Source organism: Pagrus major, chromosome 16 (genome assembly GCF_040436345.1).
Source record: "Pagrus major chromosome 16, Pma_NU_1.0".
NCBI lineage: Eukaryota > Metazoa > Chordata > Actinopteri > Spariformes > Sparidae > Pagrus > Pagrus major.
In genome coordinates, this window is record NC_133230.1 from 14,906,650 (window position 1) to 14,930,123 (window position 23,474).

General features: G+C 41.7%; 1 protein-coding gene across 3 annotated transcripts in view; it reads right to left on the bottom strand.

The window, feature by feature from the left end:
• Positions 1 to 23,474, bottom strand: part of LOC141010154 (dolichyl-diphosphooligosaccharide--protein glycosyltransferase subunit STT3B) — an 88,003-nt gene that overhangs the window by 4,111 nt on the left and 60,418 nt on the right. For all 3 annotated transcript variants that reach the window (XR_012180179.1, XM_073483019.1, XM_073483020.1), the window contains exons 5-15: positions 20,188 to 20,287; positions 18,565 to 18,663; positions 15,535 to 15,681; positions 10,937 to 10,985; positions 10,087 to 10,241; positions 7,897 to 8,108; positions 5,122 to 5,309; positions 4,200 to 4,371; positions 3,532 to 3,705; positions 2,322 to 2,435; positions 538 to 744 (exon numbers count right to left, since the gene is read on the bottom strand). Coding sequence is in view for 2 of the 3 variants with exons in the window: in XM_073483019.1 (XP_073339120.1) it covers positions 538 to 744; positions 2,322 to 2,435; positions 3,532 to 3,705; positions 4,200 to 4,371; positions 5,122 to 5,309; positions 7,897 to 8,108; positions 10,087 to 10,241; positions 10,937 to 10,985; positions 15,535 to 15,681; positions 18,565 to 18,663; positions 20,188 to 20,287 (1,617 nt within the window). In the remaining variant the exon portion in view is untranslated. The remainder of the gene's footprint in view (positions 1 to 537; positions 745 to 2,321; positions 2,436 to 3,531; positions 3,706 to 4,199; positions 4,372 to 5,121; positions 5,310 to 7,896; positions 8,109 to 10,086; positions 10,242 to 10,936; positions 10,986 to 15,534; positions 15,682 to 18,564; positions 18,664 to 20,187; positions 20,288 to 23,474) is intronic.

A 23,474-nucleotide genomic window follows, 5' to 3' on the forward strand; every position in this document is an offset into this window, starting at 1 on the left:
TATGTCCATACATGTGTTTTTTGAGGTCACAGTGACCTTTGACCACCAAAATCTAATCAGTTCATCCTCGAGTCCAAGTGGACGTTTGTGCTAAATTTGAAGAATTCCTTCAAGATGCTCTACAGATAAGAATGGGACAGACGACCCTCGCTGGCGCGGAGGCATAAAAATCAGGTGATTCTGTCCTCAAGATCAGAAGAGAGACAGAGAGAGTGAGTGTTTCAGAGAAATGTATATCCTCCCTCATTCATTGCTCCTGTTCTGCCTCTGTAAGTTAAGTTAGCAGCAGTTCAACCAGCTCTGAATCACCACGTGGACGTCAGTGAAGGTGGAGTCACAACCAGTGGGGAAAAAGAAGCTTTTTGTCAAGTTTGTTTCCAAACTACACCAATGTGTTAAGCTGCTCTTCGATGGTACTCACAATTTGCATTTAGATTGTCAACACAGGCAGGATCGTTATTTACTAACAAAAACTAAATGAATCTCTCCACACCTGGAGGGCAAATTAACCACTGAGCATCAAAACATCAGTGCTACCTTTTTGGAGGTGTACTTCTGCTTGGGCACCACACTGCGCAGCTTGTGGTCCAGCGGCTCTCGATTGTCCAGCTTCTTGACCTTGTAGATCCTGACCAGCCAGTGCTCCGAGGTGAACGCCTCTTCCAGGTGCTTGAACTTGATGTCCTTGTTGCCGATCTCGGCGTTGCGTGTTCGGTCGAAGCCCGGAGGCGTCCTGAAGTCCAGCTGGGTGACGGAAAAATGTCGTCATTAGACTAATTAGCTAGCTGTGTGTTTAAAATGTTCATCAAATGTGAACTATTCCTTCCTTCAGATTAAAATGAAGTTGCCTTTGAGTTCTCTTTGTAAGACGATTATAACATCGTGTCTGAAAAAGTTTCCTCTTTTTATTTCATCTCAGCCCACTGCAGTGTTGCCATTTCAAACATTACTGCGGAAGAGATAAAGACGAGAACAAACACGATTATAAAAGAAAAACAAAAGTTTAATAGCACTTTTAATTACCGAGCAGCGTCTGCCCTTTGGCGACTGTTACATTACTCTCTGTATGAGCCACTTGCAACTTCTTTCTCCGCTGCTCTGACTGTGTCCTCCTCACACTTGGTTCGCCCTTGTCACCTCTATTCTAAAAGCTACCGTCGCCATCGACCTTCCCTTTCCTCCCTTTTTCTCTCTCCTCTCTTCAGTGTCCACTCTCACTCTCCCTTCAGGTACCACTTCTACAGTACATTAGCATCTCGTTTATGCCTTCAGGCTGCTTCCCGAGGACAGTGTGTGAGACATTAAATTATTTTTAGTCACAATAGTTTAGTCTCTCGATTTGTATTTATTAGCGCTGTCCAACTTGTGTAAACGTTAGGAAAAAGAAATAATGGAGTAGATTTTTGCTTCTATTATTACATACTTTGTATTCTGCATGTATTATGCATCGTCAGTATTATCCTTTAATCTCACTGCTGCAAACTCCATCCTCAACTATCCTGCGTGATTCTCCCCACTCTACTCATTGTCTTTTTCATGATGTCCTCTAAGCCTGCGTTTCACCTTGTCACATCCTGTTTCCGTGAAGCTAATCCACCCCCACTCTTACTCTGACTTTCTTTCTTCTCTCGCTGGGCTCACTCCCTCCTGTCCTCCGTTTCCATCTGCGCCTTACTCTCTCCATCGCTTTCCCCCTGAAACACAGAGCTACAACGGAGCATTAGCTGTCTGTCGAGCTGAGCTGTTGTCCGGGCTGCATCTACAGCGGGGATGTAAGCACCTAGCAAGAAGGATTCCTCTCATCTCTTCTCTGCTACCTGCCAGAAGTAGCCGTGGCACATTTCAAAGCTTACGCCAATCCGTCACATTCCTTCTGCTTCATCCGTTCTTTCTTTCCAACCCAACACCCCCACCCCCACCCGCTCCCTTTCCGAACCTCAGGAGCTCCCAAAGGCATCCCCTTAAATCCTCTTCCACCTGTGTGTCAGCCATCTCTGCTTTTAAGATACAGTGGCAACAACTTTTACACCTTTGGTGATGGCAGCTGGTTGTTATTCTCAGCTGAAGCTGCATAATACAGTAGCTCCATTTTATTTTTTACCTCTCTGGCTACAGCAGCTGCTTGTTATTTTCTGATCTTGGCGCAGAGCTGCGACTCATTATTTGTACCTGTGAAGGGGATCATAACCCTGAAAAAAAATCTTTGTCTCTAGCCGTGCCCTCACACCTGCAGATGAAAAAAAAAATCGATCGAAGATATGCAGGATGTTAACTCGGCCAGAAAGGAACATCAGGCCTTTCGACAGAGCTTCTCTCCTCACCTGCATTTCGCCAAATCGATAGTAGGACATCTTGTACATGAGGCAGTTGAGCAGAGTTGGTGAACCGGCCTTGTCCACTCTGAACTCTCCCTGAGGAGTGAAGTAGTCACTCTCCTGAAGAAGACAAGAAGGAAGAAGAAGTCGAGAACGTTAGTAATGCAGATGCTGAAGTAATTTCATAGCGTTTTTTGTACAGATTACATTAATCAGATATAACTTTGCAGTTATCTTCATCTTTAGAGGTGCTGTTTTGTTGCGGATTTTGTTGCATTTGGACATCTGTAGGCTTTGTAGTCTTTATGCTAAGCTAGGCTAACCATCTGGTGACATCATATTAGCCATACAGAAATGTGAGTGGTATCTATCGTCTTTTGCACTTGATTTGGTCCAGTAAACTGATTCCTTTAATGTCAAATAACTGAAAACTGATTCTGTAATCATTGTAGGAAGTGTTTCCTCTACATTCATTCAAGACTAAGACCGACAGGGATGGATGTGGAACAACTACCAAAAATAACACCCTACCACTACTGCTATCTAATAATCACAGTTGGGGGAGACTGGAGAACACGGTCTCTTCAGCTACATCTCTCCTGGAGAGACGTTTCCTTGGCCATCTATACTCCGGGTTTCTAAGCAGCTTCTTAAAGCTTCACACAGGCAAAGTAAGGTGGTGACAGCTGAAGTGTCTTGATAGGAAAAATCGTTATACGCACAGTGATACAGGTAAAAATGAAACTAACACAAAGCAGCCTTGAGAGCTGTGTATTGCTTCCGAGATAAGGCTGGGGAGCAATCTGATTACTGACTTGCTGCATGTGCACGCAGCTTTCTCTGTGAAGCCTGATTTCTTGAATGCATGTTTTTGTGGCTCTAACTCATAGTTGTGTGCTGGAGAAGTGTCAGCTGTGGCATTCATATGTTGAGAATTCAGACAAAAAAAGAAAACAGGAACATCTGGAACTTTAAAATGTGAATTTGACATTATCTCTATTGAAAAAGAGGTTGCTGCTCAGAATGTGCCTCCGACTCGTGGATAATGCGTCTTGGATGCAGCACAGCAGGATAGACAGAGTCTGTCCTTGAGCTTCAATATAAAGTCTCAGTGTGTTAGAACGAAGAGCAAACATTGATTTCTCTGCTGTGTAAGTGCTTGGTACATGATCTCCTGGAGAATCTCTGCAGTGGAGGGAAGGTGTCTCTCACTCACCCTGATGTCTTTGGGGTGCTCTCCCTCCGCTATCCTCACCATCCACAGGAACTTGTTTATATCGTCTCCCGAGTAGCCGATTACACCTCCGAAGATAATCAGAACGTAGTCCACGTCCAGCGACCTCATGATTTGGTAGGCTGCGCTCTCGTTGGACGACATGGCTTTCCCCACCTAGAAACAGAAAGACAAGTGGTGCTTTAATTGGTGTTTCACAGACATGATGCTTCAATACAGCGGTGGGATTACTAAACAGATCCGTCTTGCAGTCTCTGTAATTGCATTTCTAGTGGACAGATGCTGAAGAGTCAACAATCAGCAGGTAAAAAGCAAGAGAGACGAAAGCTGTAGGGCTTCAACAGACTTAACTACAAGACAAAAACATTCCCCTACATTCGGCAGAAGATAGGAAAAAATAAATCAAAGCCACAGAACCTGACAGCAATTAACTGAAATCCCCCTACAGTGAAAAGTCAATGGAAAAAGTTTAAGCAAACAAGAATGTGAGGCTTGTTGGAAGCAGAGGGTTTATACAATGTGGCAATTACATAAAAAATTCACTGAAGAGGATGCTAATCATCCAGTTGCTGCTAGAAGAAATTATTTGTTCCTCTGAAAAAAAAGGAGGAGAGCAAAGAGATGAAGATGAAACAGATAAAAGGGCTCACCAGCGCTATGTGACTGTTGTTCCAAGTGTTATTATCCACCAGTGTGGTCCTGTTGGCCATGCCGGCTATTTGGTAGCCGTAGTCCCACCACGACATGACGCGTGCATGCTCGTCTGTATTCTGTCTCAGCCAGTAGTAGGCCTCCCTGAAGTCATCCAGGATGTTACGCGTCCTAACGAGGAAACAAAGGTTGACAGGTAACAGCGTTGACAGGCATATCGCTGCGGAGGCTATTAATATTTCAGCTCAGACTTTGAATCAAAATAGAGCATCCATGCATAATAAACCGAGGGTTAAAAAACACCTCACACTTTGAACGTTTCACGGCCTAAATTCTCCTCAAGGAGCGGGCACAGACATAAAGCCAGGCAACCAATTAACAGAAGGTATGGTAATCATATTATGAGTGTGTGGGTGGGAGAGAAAACGGCAGAGTGACATCCACGCTGCTCCCTGTAGCATGGCTAAAGCATTGTCTGAGAAGTGCCATGGTTTCATTAATATATGTATGAGAACTTGCGTCTAGCATTTAGTCTTGGCCTTCAATTTTTCCTCCATAATGCTTAAAGAGAATAATTATGCCTGTAAAGACTCTGAGAGAATAATGTAGCAGCTTTTTGTGAATTCAGAGATGGTCCACAGATGCTTTCTGTGACCTAGAAACACTAAGTTAAGCAATCATATTAATGCTCAAAAGGTGCACATATCAATATTTCCACAAATCTTATGAAATATACATTTGTTCCCTGCCGCCTGCTGCTCTGTGTGTTCCTTCATACTCACACATGTGCACATTTGCATGCAAGGTGGAGCAAAGCCGTCCGTCTGCATTACAAACTACTACAGACTCTGCTCCTCCTGGTTATTTAACATCCATTACGGCGTTACAACTGAAGAGCGTGCATGCATGTGTAATCAGTACCCGTCGTGGTTGTACGAGGCAAGCACCACGCTGGGACTGGAGTAGGCGTTGCTGGTGACCCAGGTGCAGTGGACCGCGAACATCATCAGCAGCATCAACATGAGCATGGTGACGATGGACTTGATGTTCGGACCCAAACCCTCTTCAGCCTTCTCCTGCTCCGACACATGCTTGCGCACCTTGCCAGCCTGCAGGGGGAGACAAACTCTATTATGATAGGCGGCAAAGTCTGCAGCGTGTCAGGGGGATGAATTATTAAGTGCAATAAATTATTGAATGAACTAATTGAGCAAAGTATCTTCGAGCATCCTCAAGTTTTCCATGCTGTGTGATGAGTTAATATTATTTTATACAAGCAGCAGAGGATTGTTAGAGCTGTGAAATCTCCGGGGAGGAAGAAATCTGCACAGTGTGAACATTTTTCTTTACCAGCACCTCCAATTACTCGCTGACTGTGGCTAATGATGAGCCGAGACATATGTAGACAAGAGGAAATTATTTGAATTTTGTGGAAAAAATGATGACAAAGAGACATTAAACTGAAGTCACAGACACTAATTCCAAAGCGGGGGACTGTAAAATGGTACTTCCTAATATCTTTAATAAAATTTGTGACTGTTTTAATTAGCGTGTGAAGATATATATGTACTTTTTCCCTCAGATCCCTCTTGTAAAGGAGATCTGTTTCTTAATGAACCTAGTGAATAAATAAAGTCCAACTAATTAACTGACTCACTATCACTATTTTAGAAGACAAAATCAGTTCGCTAACAAATCTTTTAACACTAAACATGATACGTTGAAGACATTGGATATATTGCTTGTACGGCTCGGCGGTTTGGCCTTAAAATATAATAATTTCATGATATTTTTGGCCATATTGCGATATACGATATATACCTCATGTTTTGAAATCTTCTCAACAGTGCTCCATACATGTTTGGACTAGACGACAAAATCAAATATCACAATATATTTGACCAAATCGGTTATAACTTGATATCGATATTGCAACAATATTGTAGGAATGACATTGGTAAAAAAGGAGTACATGCCAAGACGTGTAAAGGTACCCTGAAGAGTTGTCATTGTTGTTACGCCCACGACTTAACACTGAAAGTATTTCTGACCTAAAAAACCTGCATTGTTGCTCGCAGACTTCCCCATTACAAGGCTTTTCACAAGGATATGTAGTTGCCAGCCAGGGGGGAGAAAGTAGCCAGGTAGGAGGTCGGGGGGGGGGGGGGGGGGATTTTGTCCATGCAAGCCCAAATTCGGTGGCCCTGATCTTGATGTTGCATATTTTAAAGAGTTTGTTTAATCCAAACATGTTGTGAATCATTGTAAGGAAGAATGAGGCAGCTTGTGTGTTTTAGCCCACACAGTCTATAAATAGCTAATATGATTTGGGGCATCTGACATTAGTTTGCATAACTAGTCCTTGACAAAAAGTACAAAAGCATTTGAGGACATTTTGAACTGTAAAAATTACAGTTCATAAGACATGGGCCGACTACTCTGACAACATTGTCTGTTTTGATGGTGTTTGAGGTGCCTTAGTGATGGCTCTGCTGTAGAAAGTAAATAAAGATAATTCAATCATACTTTCACTCACTGAGCCAATAAACGTCAGTGTGACATATGTGGGAAATGCAGCACTTACAGTGGACTTCTTAATACTTACTGCACAATTGTCTAGTCGCTGCCACCAGTTTTTTTCTGAAGCAGCTCGTCTAATGAGGATGTGCCCAGTCTGCGCAATCAATGCCCTTCTTAATGTGTTTTGTCACCAATTATTTTGCTAACATTTGTCAAGCACTGACGACGACTCTCCATTATCTACTCAGCAGGACACAACCTCCCATTCACACAGCAGATCGCAACTTGGCAATTAAAACTATTTGATTAGAGTCAAAAATTAATATAGTAAAGTAGCCGACAGTTTGACTGGCAGCTGGCTCTTATGAAAAGCTTTGCCATTATTGACAGCAGGGTGCAAAATTAACTTTTTTCCCCACTGGCAAATGGCGAGAGAATGCTAAAAAATTTGCCTCCCACTCATAGATTTTCACTCACTATCACTTTGGCTAGTAGCTGGTGCCCCTTTTGAGCTATGATTGGCACATTTGAACTTTTTAAACATGTTAGTACCAACAACTATCAGCAAAAATGTGCATCAGAATTTGTGTCACATTGTGTGCAATAGTGTACATCCGCGTGACCCCAAAGCTTTAAAGCAGGGATGTGTTACAAGCACTATCCCCACGAGCAGACTTTCAAAATTGATGCCCTGATGTTCAAAAATTGGCTTTAAACTTCACAAAATTGTTACACACCATAAATTGTTGCTTCAGAATCACCTTCCAAAGGAGGGATATTTGTGGGTGCCACATAAAAATGATGTGATTACGAGGTGGACTGGGAGCAGTCCAACAACTAAAATTATGGCAACAATATCAAGCAGTTGCAGCTGAATCACAGTTAAATCACAGTTGACACAAACTGGCATGCATAACTCAAGAGGGAAGCTGATACACATGCAATGGCAAGTGTAAAACTTCTCTTCAAAAGACGATGCAAGGTCAACAACAAACTTTACAAAATTTCCCAGTGACTTGTTTTGTCCCTTCTTGTCTGCTGTGGTATTACAGCATTAAACTTCAGGCATTTGACTGTCAGCATTTTAATAACATCTGCTGCAGAGCTTTAAGTGCAAAGAATGACATTTCTATAGATGTTCACATGAATTTTGACAATTATTCTGTCTCGGTTGACCTTGTCATAAAGATTCCCAGAATTCCTCTTGTCGTCCTCGTCGCTGCTGTCTTCGGCTGGGGGCTTCTCCCTCTTCGTGTCATCTCCCATGTAATGCTCAAAGACACTGGAGAAAGCCACTGCTGACAGCATGCACACCACCGGAGTCAGTGTCAGCATCAGTCGCACCATCACACCGGCAAAATAGACCGCACTGATGGCGTACAAGGCCACTGGAAGGAAATAGAAAAAGGAGGAGGAGGTGAGTGAGAGGCGGGGGTGTGGGGAGAGAGGGAAAACAAAGTACAGAGAAGGGTCAGACAGGAGAACGACGGCATGAATGTAAAGGAGAGACAGGGAAATGGGGCAGAGAGTGTGAGACGGAGATAAAGACATGGCGGAGAGAAATTGAGTTGTTAAAGTAACGCAGCATAATCAGTCTATGTTGGCTCGGCACAACTCAAACCCTAAATGGAAACAGCGCTGGCTGCTTTCCGTCCTTGAAAAGAGCCGACCCGGCTCAACAGGTGCATGTCTAATCAATAGCTGTAATAGGCTGATTAAGTCTGAGGGAGAAACAGACTGTTGAAGGACTGCTTCTAGTGCTCAAAGGTTCTGTGCCCTTGATTGTGGCTGTCTTACTCTGAAAACATAAAAGTTTTGAGTTGTTTTTTCTTCCTTTTTTTTTTTTTTTTAAAAAGAAGTTCAGTCCCCTCAGTGTTTTTTTTCTTTCAGGCAGATGGAAGTTCAGAGCACATCACAATACTGCAGACAGAGAGAGGCAGCACTGTGCTGGTTCGTTTGTCTCATGATATACCATTTACAAATAATGTTAATCATAGCAAGCTGTTAATTAAGCAGATAAATGACTGAAACAGAAGAATTAGTGACTAAATAACTATACTACTCATGCTGACGAATAGGCAATGACAAAATTGAGTCATATGGCAAGCTAATTTTCTCCATAGACCATATCTGAAGACTGACAGTTGGAGCACTTCAAAAGCTTGGTTGGAAATATTAAACTCTCCAGGTTGACTCATCGGCATAATAAACGATAAACTGTGTTAGAAAATATCTAATTCTCTGATAAAAAGTCAAAAGGGACAAGCCTGTGTACAGGTGGGAAGTGAACAACGTCTCCCTTGGTGCATTTTAGTAAACAAAATCAAACCACAGAGTGTAAAAGCGACTACATCTGACGGTAACAGCGGGCAGAAGCTAAAAAGCATGCTGTTGAGAATACTGATAATAAAATCTGCAGCTTAAATTAATTTACTTAAAGACTGCTTTCAACAGAGTCCAAGGCTCACAGGTTTTGTGGTATTTGGAGGCTGCCCTAGTGCCAACCTAACTGAATCAAGAAGAGCCTCTAGCCACCCTTGCAGCTCTATGAGGCTGCACTTTAAGGATGAGTTGACCCAAAAATGAAAATTTAGTCATTATCTACTCAACCATACGCTGATGGAAAGTCGGGTGAAGTTTTGTAGTTCATGAAACATTTCTGGAGCTTCACAGCAAAACAGTGTCGCAGCATTCTACTAAACAACTGAAAGCATAAAATGGATCCATGAAGTTCATCCGGTGTAATCTGAGTCTCAGAAGCCTCGAGATCCCAAACTGATTTGAAAAGATGCAATTTATACCCTCAACATGCAGTCAAGCTTGTGCAGCCACTTCAGACGGGGTGTGTGCTAATGCTTTTAGCTTAGCAGCTACAAGTGAAGATTTCGGCTTGTAAAGAGAATAATGATGATGATGGAGCTTGAGGAAAAGTCAGGGGCTCATCAAACTTAATACAATTCATCCTGAGGGGAACATGACTGTGTGTGTCAAATTTAATGGCAATCAATCCAACAGTTGTTGAGATATTTCACTGAAAACCCAAAATTTCAACATCATGGTTGCCCGAAATGAAAAATCAGGGGATCACAAAAGTCAGTAGGATTCTTCTTCTGGGAAACATGTTTTGTCTGTACGAAACTTCATGACAGTCCAGTTGACCAAATTGGTGATGAAAACAAACACTTGGGTCTTGCGTTGATATATTAATTTAGATAGAGGATACCATTAAATGAAAAAATACAGATGGGAATTAGGACGAGGTCTAAACACCTCCAGAAACAGCAGCTCTCTGCCACAGTGGAAATTAAGGTTTGAAAACATATTTTCAGAAACTGCAGAGCTGTGAACAACAAAATAAATTCCTACCAAACACTCGTTCATCATTGACGTTCTTGATACAGAACCAGAGGCCTGCGGGGAACGTGCAGACCAGGATGTGGAGGTCGAAGAAGAAAGACACCCACGTCGTCGGCTGGTGCTCCGACACCGATGCTATGATGGGGATATGGATCTTAGCATAGCTGGAGAGAGAAGGAAGGAGGGAGGGAGGACAGATAGAGGGGGAGGGGGAGACAGACAGGATGTAATTCATGTTGGGTTGAGCGCAATGGGAATGTCGAGACAAATTATACAATAGATCCTCCTGATTAACTCGAGAATTATGAAGGGGAAAAAAAAGATAATTTACCTCCCCAGCATGCTTATGCTAAAACATGAACACATTTAGCATTAAAGACGAGAGATGCTCTTCTTCTGCTGTTAGTTTGTCAGATGCGGTTGTTCCCTGCATTCATTACGTTCTTTTACACAGCAGTTTCTACACAATTTTAAATATTTCTCTCTAAAGTGTTTTGTGATCACGGCTGGGAAAGAGAAAACACACAGCACATTAAGAAATTAGTATCAGCCTCCAGAGGAAAGAAAAAACTATCCCATACTGCTTCAGTCAGCAGACGAGGGGGGCAGGTGGGGGGGGAGAATTGATTGGGTGTGCTGAAATATCAAACACGTTGCAGTGCATTTGGAGAACACAGGGTGCCTGGTGCTATTTGGAAGCAAGACAATGGTTCAACACAACGTCTGTGCTGTGCTGTGCTGTTTCCCCCCTCTGGGATGGTGCGGAGGGGGTTTATAGCTGCCATAGAAAACACACACATGCACTCGATTGAACAAGTGTTCCATCGACAGTGAGAGTGTGAAGGTCAGCAGAGCTTACCCGGTGTCCCAGAGAGAGTAGAAACGACCACTCCACGGAGCGATGTATCCTGAAGAAAGAGAGAAAACACAATCAATAAAGAAAAAGAATAACGCTTTTCTTTTTATTGCTTGCTACGAGAACTGTTGGTAGACATGTAAGAAGTTTGTTAAATTGCATTAAAGCCGGATGAAGGTCGTAAATCACGGGAAAATATATTAATACAACTTGGAAATCCTTCCATTAGATTGTTCTTTGTCACAGCAAAGTGCAATTATTTACAAGGCAAACTCAACCCAATTGTGCAGCTTTGAATAAAAAATAAATTGGTTAGCACCATCTGACCTACAGGCCTTCAGAAATGTGTAGCAAAGATTGCCTAAGGACATTACAATGGACTAAACCGAAAAATACTGAATAATGTGGTAATGTGCAGCTGCTTATTCAGAGCCCCTGGATACTTAATGTTTGATGTTACTTATTTCTCTAGAACAATAAATATTCATGACTAAAAAAGCAGCAATCAAGGTAGAGTTCAGAAAATAAACAGAAATTTTTTGTCTTTATATTTTAAGAGTTTAAAGGGACCCTGTGGAGCCCACTGGGAGCCCAATGAGATCATGTTTTAGTCTTTGTTTTGTTTCTTTTGTGCATGAAAAGACACATTTATGCAGATCAACATGAACAGGTGGGAGCCGTAATGTGCCAAAAACAATAACAACAGTGGGGAAGAAGAAGATAGCTAACTAGCAAACATGGATGTAAGGAAATTACATTTTAAATATAAAATAAATCTGCTCTGCAAATGTTTTATAAGGAGGGAAATGCCTTCAGTACATGTTCGGGCCTCAAGGACCCATATTTTGATGAAAAACACTAAATGTAAACATGTTTGTTTTGCGAGAAAACTCCACAGACCAACTTTAAGACTCAAAACCTCAGAGAAACCGGTCCATTAGGACTTTACAGTTGTGTTTGATCAGATATGACTGATGGTTGGCCATCATTTATAAACAACTGCAAGTTGCAATGTTGCTGCTGAACATCACTTCCTACTAACTGAGCTGAGCCTACTTTAAACCATCGAGCACAGAAAAATGTGAAATACAGAAATGACTAATGTTAAAAAAAAATAATCAGATAACCCTAACCTTCTCCTTTATAATGTATTCGGAAGCTTACTGAGAAAATACTTCAGGTTTTCAGGGCCTTGAATAGCACATGAAGTCCAGCATCTAAAAAAATAAAAAATAAAAGCAGAACTTTCTGCCTCAACTGTAGCTCAAAACCAAGAAAAACCTCAGAGAAAATGTGTCAATGCTGAAATGTATTCTATTGATGGTTCTTAATTACAGAAATTGACTTGTTTACAAATGTAACTGAAACCATTTAAGCTGCAAATTAGACCATACTGGGTATTTCATGTGCGCATGCAAATGTCTTATTTTAGTGAAGCTTTGATCTCGAATACATTTCAGCTCTGAACTGTTGCCTGGGGGCTCACGCAGCCACTCACACACTCACATGTGCACAGACAACACAAGCTTTAGCCCCATATTTTAAATGTTGTGACGTTTGCAGTGACATAGCTGCACCATGTCCTTTGATGCCTTAATGTGTATAATAACATAATCATCCCTGCCATCGTACAAACAGAACACGTTTAAAATAAGATGCTACAAACCTCTGAACCAAAGGCAGCAAGGAAAAGATGTAAAAAAAGCAGTAAAAGAGGAATGAAGGAGATATTTTTTTTTAGAGGTGATTTAAAGGATGACACTGATTTAACCAATCAATACTTGGCTCCATGTTCAAGACACTGAGGAAGCCCACCCGGCTACTCTAAGAGATTCTTATGAGATGAAAAAGTCTGACAGCCGGAGAAGGACATGCGCAGTTTCACTGCAAAACTGGCACATTACCAAATAGTCACCGGCTCCCACTGCTCAATTCAGATGGCTGATGGATCACAACGTTTACCAGACGTCTGATGGAGGCAGAATCCTCACCAGACTGTATTCACATGAGAGCCAATCAGTTCTAAAACAGGCAGGCAACCAATCTAAGGACTGTAATATTACTGTGGATGTGAAGTGCCACCATCCCTCTGCACTGGGCGAAAGGCCTGGCTGCAGTGTTTACATAATCTGCAGTGACAGAATGTCAGATTGTTGGTTAGGGCGAGTAAATTATCTGCTGCCTTACTCAAGGTGAGAAAACTGATATATGATGTCAGGTAAAAAAAACAGTCACATTCTTTGTTAAGGCTCATTACTCACTACAGAAGATGTGTGTATACACAGCCTTAGGGGATAAGGGAGCACTCTTCTTACATAGTAAACTACTTTAGCTTTCTTGGGAGCACTCCGAGGTAATGAACCACTAGAAAAAGAGAAGCTAAGCCAGTGTGCTGCTATAAAAAGGTGTGTAAAAATGGCTTGCACCAAATTATCCATCTATTGTTGCTTTTGAAATACGAAAAGCAGCTATTTGCATCTTATGAATAGGTCAAGATTGTGAGTATGTCATCTTAAATCTGAACACTTCAGCAGGAGACACAAATCAATAAATTGCAAGGAGGCAACACTGAAAGGTCTGAAACCTTGAGGCCTCCGCTGAGGCCCCAAAAACCCAGGCGGAGCAGAAAATAATGGAGAAAAACATTAACAAGGACAAAGTTCAACCAGCTGGCTGTGCACTTCAGGGTGCAGCCGGGCCAAAAAAAAAACGAATACAAGTTCACATAAAGGCACTCGGGGGGAGCACAATCCTCAGTGTTTCTCAAACTTCTCCAACAAGCTGCAGTATCCATAGCAGTTTATATTTGTTTATCATTTGGCTTCCAGGTTTAAACCAAATGCTGATTAGCGACCCAGTGGGGAGGCCTGGGGGTCAGATCATCGGGGGATAGTGTATGAACATGTTGTAAACTTTTGGCTAAGAAAACGGAAAACAAAATCTAAAATGGCTCGAATCCCGGATCTGGATCACCATCAAAAACTAATCAACTGATCCCTGCACAAAAGGCAATTTGTGGACAAATCTTCGCCAAATTCATAACATACTGTTCTAAAAAGGCACACAAACAGATGGGGGTGAAAACATTAATCATCAGTTGTGTAGTATCAAACTATTTTTCAGAAAGTGATATGAGTTGCATTGTGATTGATGAGTGATGTTGGCAGTGACACTAGGGGATATTAGATGTAGGTTTTTGTTGACGGTAGCTTGGTTTAAACATCCACACATTATTAAAAGATGAAAAGCCAACATAACAGCGTCTTAATCATTTCCCATATTTGCTCTGACTGATTTCAAAGTGCAACTAAAACAACATGAAGGAGGTTTTAATTAAATGTGTTTACATTCATTTGCTGCATTTAAAGATGTATATATTTCTGGATTGTGCGGCCATATTTCCAAGACAAATTAATTTCGTAAAAATTAATTAGTAGTGTTAGCTTACATGGAAATACTCGCTGAAAGCTGATTATTATTATGTACGTAGTTGTGTGTTTTGATAAGGGAATAATGCATACAGCCAGGTTAACTATAATGAGATCTGTAACAGCCTGTCAGTGTAAACATATTAACTGCAAGATATTCAGTAGTGGAGCATTCATTAAAACAGGACTGCAATTTATTTTCAATTTAAAATGTTGTTGTTTGTTGATGTTGAATAATATGCATAGTGACTAATGAGAGGTCAACCAATTTGCAGAGCCATGACATTGGTTGCAAATGATGATAATTGTTTAGAAAGGGGAGCTATGACCAATGATTATGTTTTGTGTCAAAAACATGAGACTGTTGATTATTTATTTCAATCAAATAGCCCATTAAACGTCAGTAAATTGTGAAAAATGTTGGAGGTGATGTCTTCAGTTTGTTTGTTTTGCCCGACTAACGATCTAAAACCCAAAAACATGTGATTTGCAATGGCAAAAAAATGGACAACACTGTGAAGCTGAAACCCAAAAACTGAAGCCATTTTTGCTTTAACGATAAGTTCACCCAAAAATGTAAATGCATTAATTATCTGCTCACCCCCATGGCGAAGAAAAGTTTTGTAGTCCATAAAACATTTCTGGAGCTTCACAGCTAAGATTACCCGAGATCCCAAATTAATTTCGAAAGATGTTATTTTACACCCTCAAGTAACCACTTTAGACGGGGTGTGCTGTAGCTTAGCAGCTACAGTGAAGATTTCAGCTTTAAATAACGTCTTTTCAAAATTAATTTGAGATCTCAGGGCTTCTAGAGACTTGCATTATGCCCAATGAGCTGTATGGGGCCATTTTATGTTTTTTTGGTTGCCGTCCCCATCTACTTCAGTTATTTAGGAGAATGCTGCAATGATGTTTTGCTGTGAAGCTCCAGAAATGTTTTGTGGACTACGAAACATCCACCTACTTTCCATCGGCACGAATGACTGAATTATAGTTCCTGGGCGAACTTAACCTTTAAAAATTTCACTGAAATGATTTTTATGCTCTTAATAACACAACAGTTTCAGCTCTACTTACAAGGACAAAAAAGAAATACAATTAGAGTTTGTTAACAGTCATATCTTGACTAATCACTACTATGAAACCATGTGAGCAGACGCAAATACAGACCTGTGTATGTGAGATAGATCACGGTGAGGAAGACTATGCCGGCAGCGAGTGAGACACCGAGGAAGAACAGTGTCTGGAACTCCTGTCTGGTCAGCCTGTCCTTCAGGTACTGCAGGAAGGCGTAGGCTTGTAGAAGTGCAAACACACCTGAGAAAAAGCCACAGACAGAAACACCAAAGCATGAGCAAACATACAAAAGGAAACTCGCGCTGAATATTTGAGGAGGCCCTGATTCATGCTGCCGCCTGCAGGGTACAAAGCAGGTTCACGTGGTTAAGAAGTGCCATCGTCAGTTAGGCACAAATCATGACAAAGCAGTTTGGGATAGCCCCCTTTGGTTGCAGATGTGAAAGACAAATACTGCGGGACAACATATCTCAAATGCATGAGACAGATTTGTGTGAATAAGCCCTTCTCTTTCCCTCGCCTTGTCTTTCTTTTTGCAGCCCCCCTTTGGTCACACTTCTTTCCACCATTTCTTTGCTCTGACACTTTCTCAGTGCTGTTTTCTCCGCTGTGTATCTTTGTTTGTATGGTGAATTTGACATAAAAAATTGAATAGAGGCCTGGTTTCCCTCTCTTTCGTCACCTGCCATCCCTTTGACAAAACTTGTGTGTGTTCGCCCTACTCCTCCGGCCCACGGCAGGTCTCACCCATTTCCAAGGTTAAGCCCCTGCCTGCCTCCTGGAGAGCCGCCGTGGTGCTAACACGCTTGTCACTCTATGCCACCCTGCCTGCCTGCCTGCCTGAGGGGCTGACATCTCAAGGGTACCGACCGTGGCACTGTCACTCTCTTCCTGTCTCCCACTGTGCTCCCCGAATGCTACCACCAGATGTTCTGAGCAGCTGCTACCTCGGCGACATGAAAACACACTCGCTCTTTGAGAGATAGAAGGAGGGGGGAGCCAAGAACAGAGAGAGAGGCAGAGCGGATTTTTTTTGGTGGTGCATTCTTCAAAGCCACTCATAATGCCGTTTGTGTTGTAGACACCCAGGAAAACAGGGACACTTCAATGTACGCCTGCTGCAGTGTTGAGAGAGTTTAAAAAAAAGGTGCTGCTCAGTCTTCATAAAGCTGCCAACGACAGTCCTCTCCCGATCTGGATGTAAATGAACACAAGAATCACACACATACATACGCACCCATCCGCGCTGTCGGGCAGCAGATGGGCCCACTCTTGAGAGGCGAAACTGAACAAGCTTTAATAAACCACCCACGAGCCAAAAATGAAAAGTACTTAAAGTGCTAAACCCATATGGGTGGCATGTGAAGCTGTTTACTTATTTTTTTATTTTGCAAATGTATTCTGAGAGGGTCCTGTGTTGTTCTACACACAGAGCATGACTAACTCTGTCAGAGGGGATTCAATTCCCGCCGTAGCCAACCTATCTTAAACTGTGTGCATCCACGGTGCTGGAAGGTGCTTTGAAAACAAGCTAGTGGCTTATGTAAAGTGACCCCTTTAATACGCGAATTACAGCAGTCAGCCTGAACCTTCCCCTGTGTTTTGCAGCACAAATTTGTTGTCAGGGTCAGGGCAGGTTAGAAGTTGACTTGGAAGCTGTGAAATACGAACTGAATCAATGTGTCCTCGTACAAAACCCAGACAGACATTCAGCTCAGAAACTTGATTTAACTTTACACAGGAATGTTCGATTTAGTGTTAAAATGCAAACAATTTCTCTGTAATTCAACAAAAGTAAATGTAGCATTAAACCTGCATTTACTTGCACAGTCGGGTATTTAGACAGTGAGCCGACACAAAGCATCATTAGCATTCATTTGGAGTTGTGTTTCTTTGCCTCCTGATGAATACAAGTCCAATAATCACCCTTCAAGTCATCAAGGAAAAATGTGGCCTTTTAGCCGCTAAACCTATCATTATGTTACCAGCTAGTGGACCACTTTGTTAGTGGCAGGTAGTGCACAGCGAGGGGGGCTGGTGAGAGTGAAAGGAAAGAGTAAATTTGAGGGCTATGCCATGTTGTAGAGGCTCTGACATTTTGTGAGAAAGGTAAGACAGAGTCATACATTTAGGAGGAAAATTCATCATCCCACTCTGAACATAGAGTTGCCACAGTGAGGAAATGTTTCCAGCGGTTAATAAACTTGTGGCAGCACAAGTGTTACAGATTACGTTGGAAAGATTTCCAGCTGTTGCAGCTTCACAATAAAAACATTTCACTGGTGAAAGACAAGTTGATTTGTGTTATTAAAGTAGGCCCAGGATATGCAATGTTTGTCAGTGAGGTTAGCACTTAGCACTGTTGTTATTGTATCACTATTAAAATTACATCAGTTTGATATAAAACAGGCAGTAATGACACAAGAAGGCGCAGCCAGTTAGCTGCAGGCGACAGGCTGCACACCTCCAACTTCTGAGCAAGGTAACCAACTTATTTTTCCTCATTAACATTATCAAGTTCCCTATTGGCATTGGGATTAAATCCAAAATATTGCCACCTACGAGTGCTAAAAAACAAACTAAATGCAAAAATATCTATACATATTGATACTGAATATTTGAAACAAATTCAGTACTCATTTTCTGAAGTATCGATACAGCAGTACCAGCTGCACTTTCTCACTCTCTCGTCTCCAACAGCAAGATGACACAGATTATTTCAAAAGGCTGAATCGAAAGAGAAAAGAACAAATAGTGATATTTAATGGTTACTAAAGTCTTTCTGCTGTTCTCTGATACTTACAACGAAAACTTGTATCTCATCGTCATGCCTTGTTATGTTTATCTTATAATAAACATCTTAAATTTCATCTCTCTCTCCCTCAATGTTGTGTCAAATTTTCCCGATAAAATCAAAATCGGTATAGAATAGGTATTTTTCAAGGTACTGAAATTTCAGTATCAGTATCGTGACAACACTACCAGCTAGGCACATTTGCTTTTGCTAAACCAGGTTACACCAAAAAGATCGACTACCACAGGCTTTCTAATCGGATTTCATACTGAAACTTTGTAGAGGAATGCAGGATCAGACACTCCCGATGTAGAGAGGGTGGGACTTACCGGCAGCAGCCATGTGCTCGCTTGTCCTGATTGGCTGGAAGCCGACAAAAGGGATCTGCATTGACAATACCAGACCCACGATGAAGAAAGTGCTGTAAGCTGTGAAGAGGGAAAAAACGGAGACAGAGAGAGAGAGCAGATAAGACATCAAATAATTCAAATAAACTATTACACTCCTAAAAAATCTTGTATTCTGTTCCACCACTCCAGCGTGGGTCTCACTAAGGGAAATCAACCTCAATAGAGGTATTTAAAGTCTATTGATTTTCACTGTCGCACCTCAGAGGGAGTAAATACAAAATACTTAATCTAATGTCATTTACTGAGAAAATGGGAGCTGGCTCGACGCAGTGTGGCGGTGAGGCCTGGAGTGAGACGACAGTGCTGAGAACAGTGCGACTCCCACCTTTGTAGCTGGGGGGAACCGATTCACAGACGCACCAGCTTAATTAAGATTTCATACTCTTCCTGAAGAGTGTGCCTCATTTTTGAAGTAGTTGTGACCGCCCTCAGCAATCTCTTTCTCACACATCTGCTATTGACTCAAGACAGAGGGAGATGAATTGTGAGGGAACATAGACTGCGAGGCATTTTATTAAACCCGGATTTTTCTCTTTCTTTTTTCTGTCCTTTTTGCGCGTTCCTTCGTTGTGACTGAGAGACCTGGCTCTGGAACGAGGAGCTCAAGGATGTAATGAGGAGAGAATGTGAGGAGACCGAACATTTTAAACAGAATATGTCTACAATTGAATTTATCCGAACTCTTTTGCTACCAAAAGGTGCATGAGGTCGCTGGATCACGCTCTGGCTGCATATTTCTTGAAGAACAATGAAGACAAGTTGAAATTTTTACACTTCATCAGACGGCATCTCAAGTACAATTTCATTTCAATTTCATCGTTGAAGAATCGGAGCAGACGTAGGTCAAATCCCTCTCACTGTGAGGAGGTCATCATTTATTCTCAGCGCTCTCAAAGACTGTGCTTTGCAGTTACGATGAGTAGAACATATAATCATGTATAAATGATACTTGACATGGTATCATTTTTCTCAACCGCAACAGAAGTGCCTGACGCGAGCTCACGACTAAGCTGACAGAGGGTGTGTGGATGGCAGAGGGTCTGACTGACTGAGCCAACGGATAATGTGCCAGAGCTGCCACGTGCTCCATGAAACTCGGATGTTCTGTGGAGTAACAAGGCTATCCTCTTCCCCAGTGCTCTGCCTCTGGTGTTTGGAAAAAAAAAATAAAGAGGATCAGGTAGCAGGTGGCTGCATTTACTGTTAAGTGGTGTGTGGGTGGTTTGGATGTCTGCACTGCTGATGATGGAATGCTTACGGTTGCAAGAGATGAGCACAGGCGTGACTGGGCATTTGAGCTCGTTTCAGGGTTAAACTCCTGGGCAACGATGTTGGGAGACACATACGAAGGAGTGGTGGTTTGTCTGTTTATAGCGTACATTTCTATTCTAATGGGAGCCGACTGGAGGTGCAGTCAGTTTCCATTTCAGCTACTGTACATTTTGTGGGGGAGTTTTTAACATCCAGTCACACACTAAAAGTTATTGTCTGGTTTAATTGCTTGTGCTTCTGTTTGTGTGTGTGTGTGTGTGTGTAGCTTACCGATGTAGACTCTTCTGCTGTAGCGTTGCATCAGCAGCAGCACAAACACATGCAGAGGAATCAGGTTGATAATAAACACATATCCTCCCCATGCGGATACCTGGAACACACACACACATAGAACATGTCAGTCAGCCGATAAGGACTGATGAAATCCTTTTATCTGAAACATTCTTCATTTAAAAACTACTGGCTCATATGATCAATTATTCTACATTTTGTCTGACTGCCTGGAAGGCGGTAATCTTGCTGAGTGAAGGCTTTCCTGTTAAAATTATACAAATTAGCTTTCCAGGAAAGATGTCAGGTTTGCCTCAGTGATGGGAGCCGCTCGAAACCAACTCCAGCTGAGACACCATAGGTTTCTCATTTTGTCACTGTCCAATAAAAAACATGTCTCTATTTTAATGAGGGCTGCATGATGTGGTAAAAATAATCTTATTGTGATTGTTTTTGTGTTTTTTAACAGATATTGAGATTGCGATATGATTCACAATTAGTGGTAGTGATTATTTTTGCATCACAAGCCCTTTTCACAGAGACTCCGCATTATCGCCGCAACGAAGGCTGAACCAATCAGTGCAGTCTTAAAGCCACTCCAGTGTGTCGTTTCATACAGGATGACAGACACGTTTCCACGTATAACTGCGGTATTTTTTTCCTCATATAAGTCGCCAGAGACACTACCAGTTACCACATTACTGTTGTTTGGTCCTGTAACTTTTCTTTGTGGGTTGAAGTGTGGGATATTTCTCTTTTATTTGATGAGTGAAGGATCTGTTTAGCTGTCAGACTGTGAACACCATTGTCACACCCCTGATCCGCGCCTACAGATTTTCCATTCACACAGACGCCGTCTCGCCTCTGCTGCTGCTCTGATACTACCTCCGGAGGTGGATCAGAGCTGCAGCGAAACTGCCACCCCCCCTCTCCGCATCTGTAACTTTCACACAGATGGCGAGGCGGAGTATTGGCGCATGATTCACGCACTGAAAGGGCAGTTTGAATGGGGCTAATGTTTTAATAATTTACACTGAGAAAAACAATTAAAATCCTGATGATGTGACATTTGTTGGGGTTTGTGCCGAACAAACTTGTTTTCTCACATCTGGAGAACAAGATTTGTAGGTCAGAACATCTCTGCAGCACTACAGTGCTTCATTATAATACTGTTTTGTTACGCATTTTGGCTTTATCAAAAAATTGCAGCTTCTGCGATTTGGATATTACACTTGGACATATTAGCTTTTGATAATATTTCAATTAACTGTGCAGCCCTGATTATCTATTTATTTTTTAAATAAACTGGGGGATTAACGGTTCTTTCCTTTGGCTTCGTCAGCTAAATAAACATTTAAAAACCTTCTGGATGTTTTGGAGACACATGGTCTTCACAGATGATACATTTCATTATATAGTACTGTATATTTTTTGCTGTATCATGGCTATTTTCTCGAGTGTGGGGATGCCTTGTAGATATTCATGCACTGTTTTCCTTTTAGGATAGCCTTGTTGGGATCAATGCATATAGAAACGTAAACTTATTTGTTTTAGAAGGCAACACTTATGTATATCATCTCACTATTAGGGACTATTTGCAACATCATTTGCATATTTGTATCATTTGTATGTTTGTATATGCACATTGTTATGTTTTTCTGTTCACGTGATCACTTTTCTCACGTGTTTTTAAGATGGTGCCGTGCATGCTCTGATGAAGAGCATGTTTGCCTGAAGCGTCACTACTTTGGTGTACTAAATAATTTGGAATATTGGAGCCCTGCAGTGTGCAAGACGCCTTTTTTTAACAGCAGCAATATGTCAAATTAGTTGAGGCAGCAAACCCCAAATGGGTCCCCATGCCAGTCTTTGTTGTGTTTTTTTTTTTTTTTTTGCTTCCAGAGCTCTGGAAAGTGCCAATTTAAAGGTCTGCCACAATGGTGCATTCATGTGCAATTGTAAGTAACTGTAGCTTGTGAATTCAGTGCCATTTGTAGTCCCCAATCTCCCAAAAGGTCGACCACCACAATCAATGTTTAACCTCTGGCAACACTCAAGAGGTTTACTGGAATCAGGTTTCTAATTTAAACATAACTTCAGATTTTACCACTGCCCTCAAAGAACAGAATTAATTTACTCTCGGGCTGCCACTAGTGATTATTTTCATTTTAGATTACTGAGCTGTACTTGGTGTTACTTTGTCAATTTAGGTCTTAGGTTATGTCTTCTAAATGTCTTGACCCTAACATTTTAGAACGTTCACCCATCAAATGATTGTAACTTTCAGTTAAAAATGTCTAAAACGTCAACAATCAAGATAGTAGTAGATACATACAAGCAGCCCTTCTTACATGCATACACCCCTGCACAAAGATCACCTCTCACACCTCGAGTATAATCGTTCAAGAACGGTCGTAAAAACATCCTGCTGCTGCTGTTTCACCATTAGACACAAGCACAAAGCTATAAAAAAACAGACTTATATAGAAACTATAAAAACTATGCAATCATACTTTACATGTTAGACGTAAAATTGTGAGACGCACCAATAACTTTAAAAAGCTCCACTAAAATTATACCTCACCCGTTACTGAGGTCCGCTAAGTATTCACAACGCTGGATGTGGGGGCAATAAAAACTACTCTACAAAAACATCCCTGACAAGTTTTCAATTGCCTCTACTTGACTACTGCAAAGGGCAGATGGAAACGGTAAGAGCACTAGACAGGCAAAGAGGAGAGCAAAGCAAAAGAATGAAAGAATACAAAAAAAAGGAGTGTTCAGAGAAAGAGAGCAAGACAGAGAAGAAAGAAAAAAACGTGCTGGAAAGTGAAACAAAGCAACAGAATAGATTGAGGTGGAATTAAATGGGATAAGGGGTTTGCGTATATGCAAATTGTGTTCTCCTTTGCGAAGAAGCTTGTCAGAAAGAGCCCCATTGCACCTGCTGAGTTTGATAAAAAGGGCATTCATTACACTTGTGCAATTCACAGGAAAAAGGAGCACATCATGTCTAATTGATAAAAGTATTAATGTGGGACATTAAGGGAGACAGAGACGGAAAGAAAAACACCTAAATGGGCTCCTTGCTGAATGGTTAGGTGCAATCATCTTTTGGCAGCCGCTTTGCATCTGTTCTCTCAGATGGTGACAGCCAATTAGTAACACGTGAACCGTAACTTCTATGAATACCAGAGATGACTTCAATTTAAGACTCATTTTCAGCGTTGACACGGGGGCAGGTGATTGCATCTCTGTTGCTGAATGGCTGAGGGGCTGGATAGCAA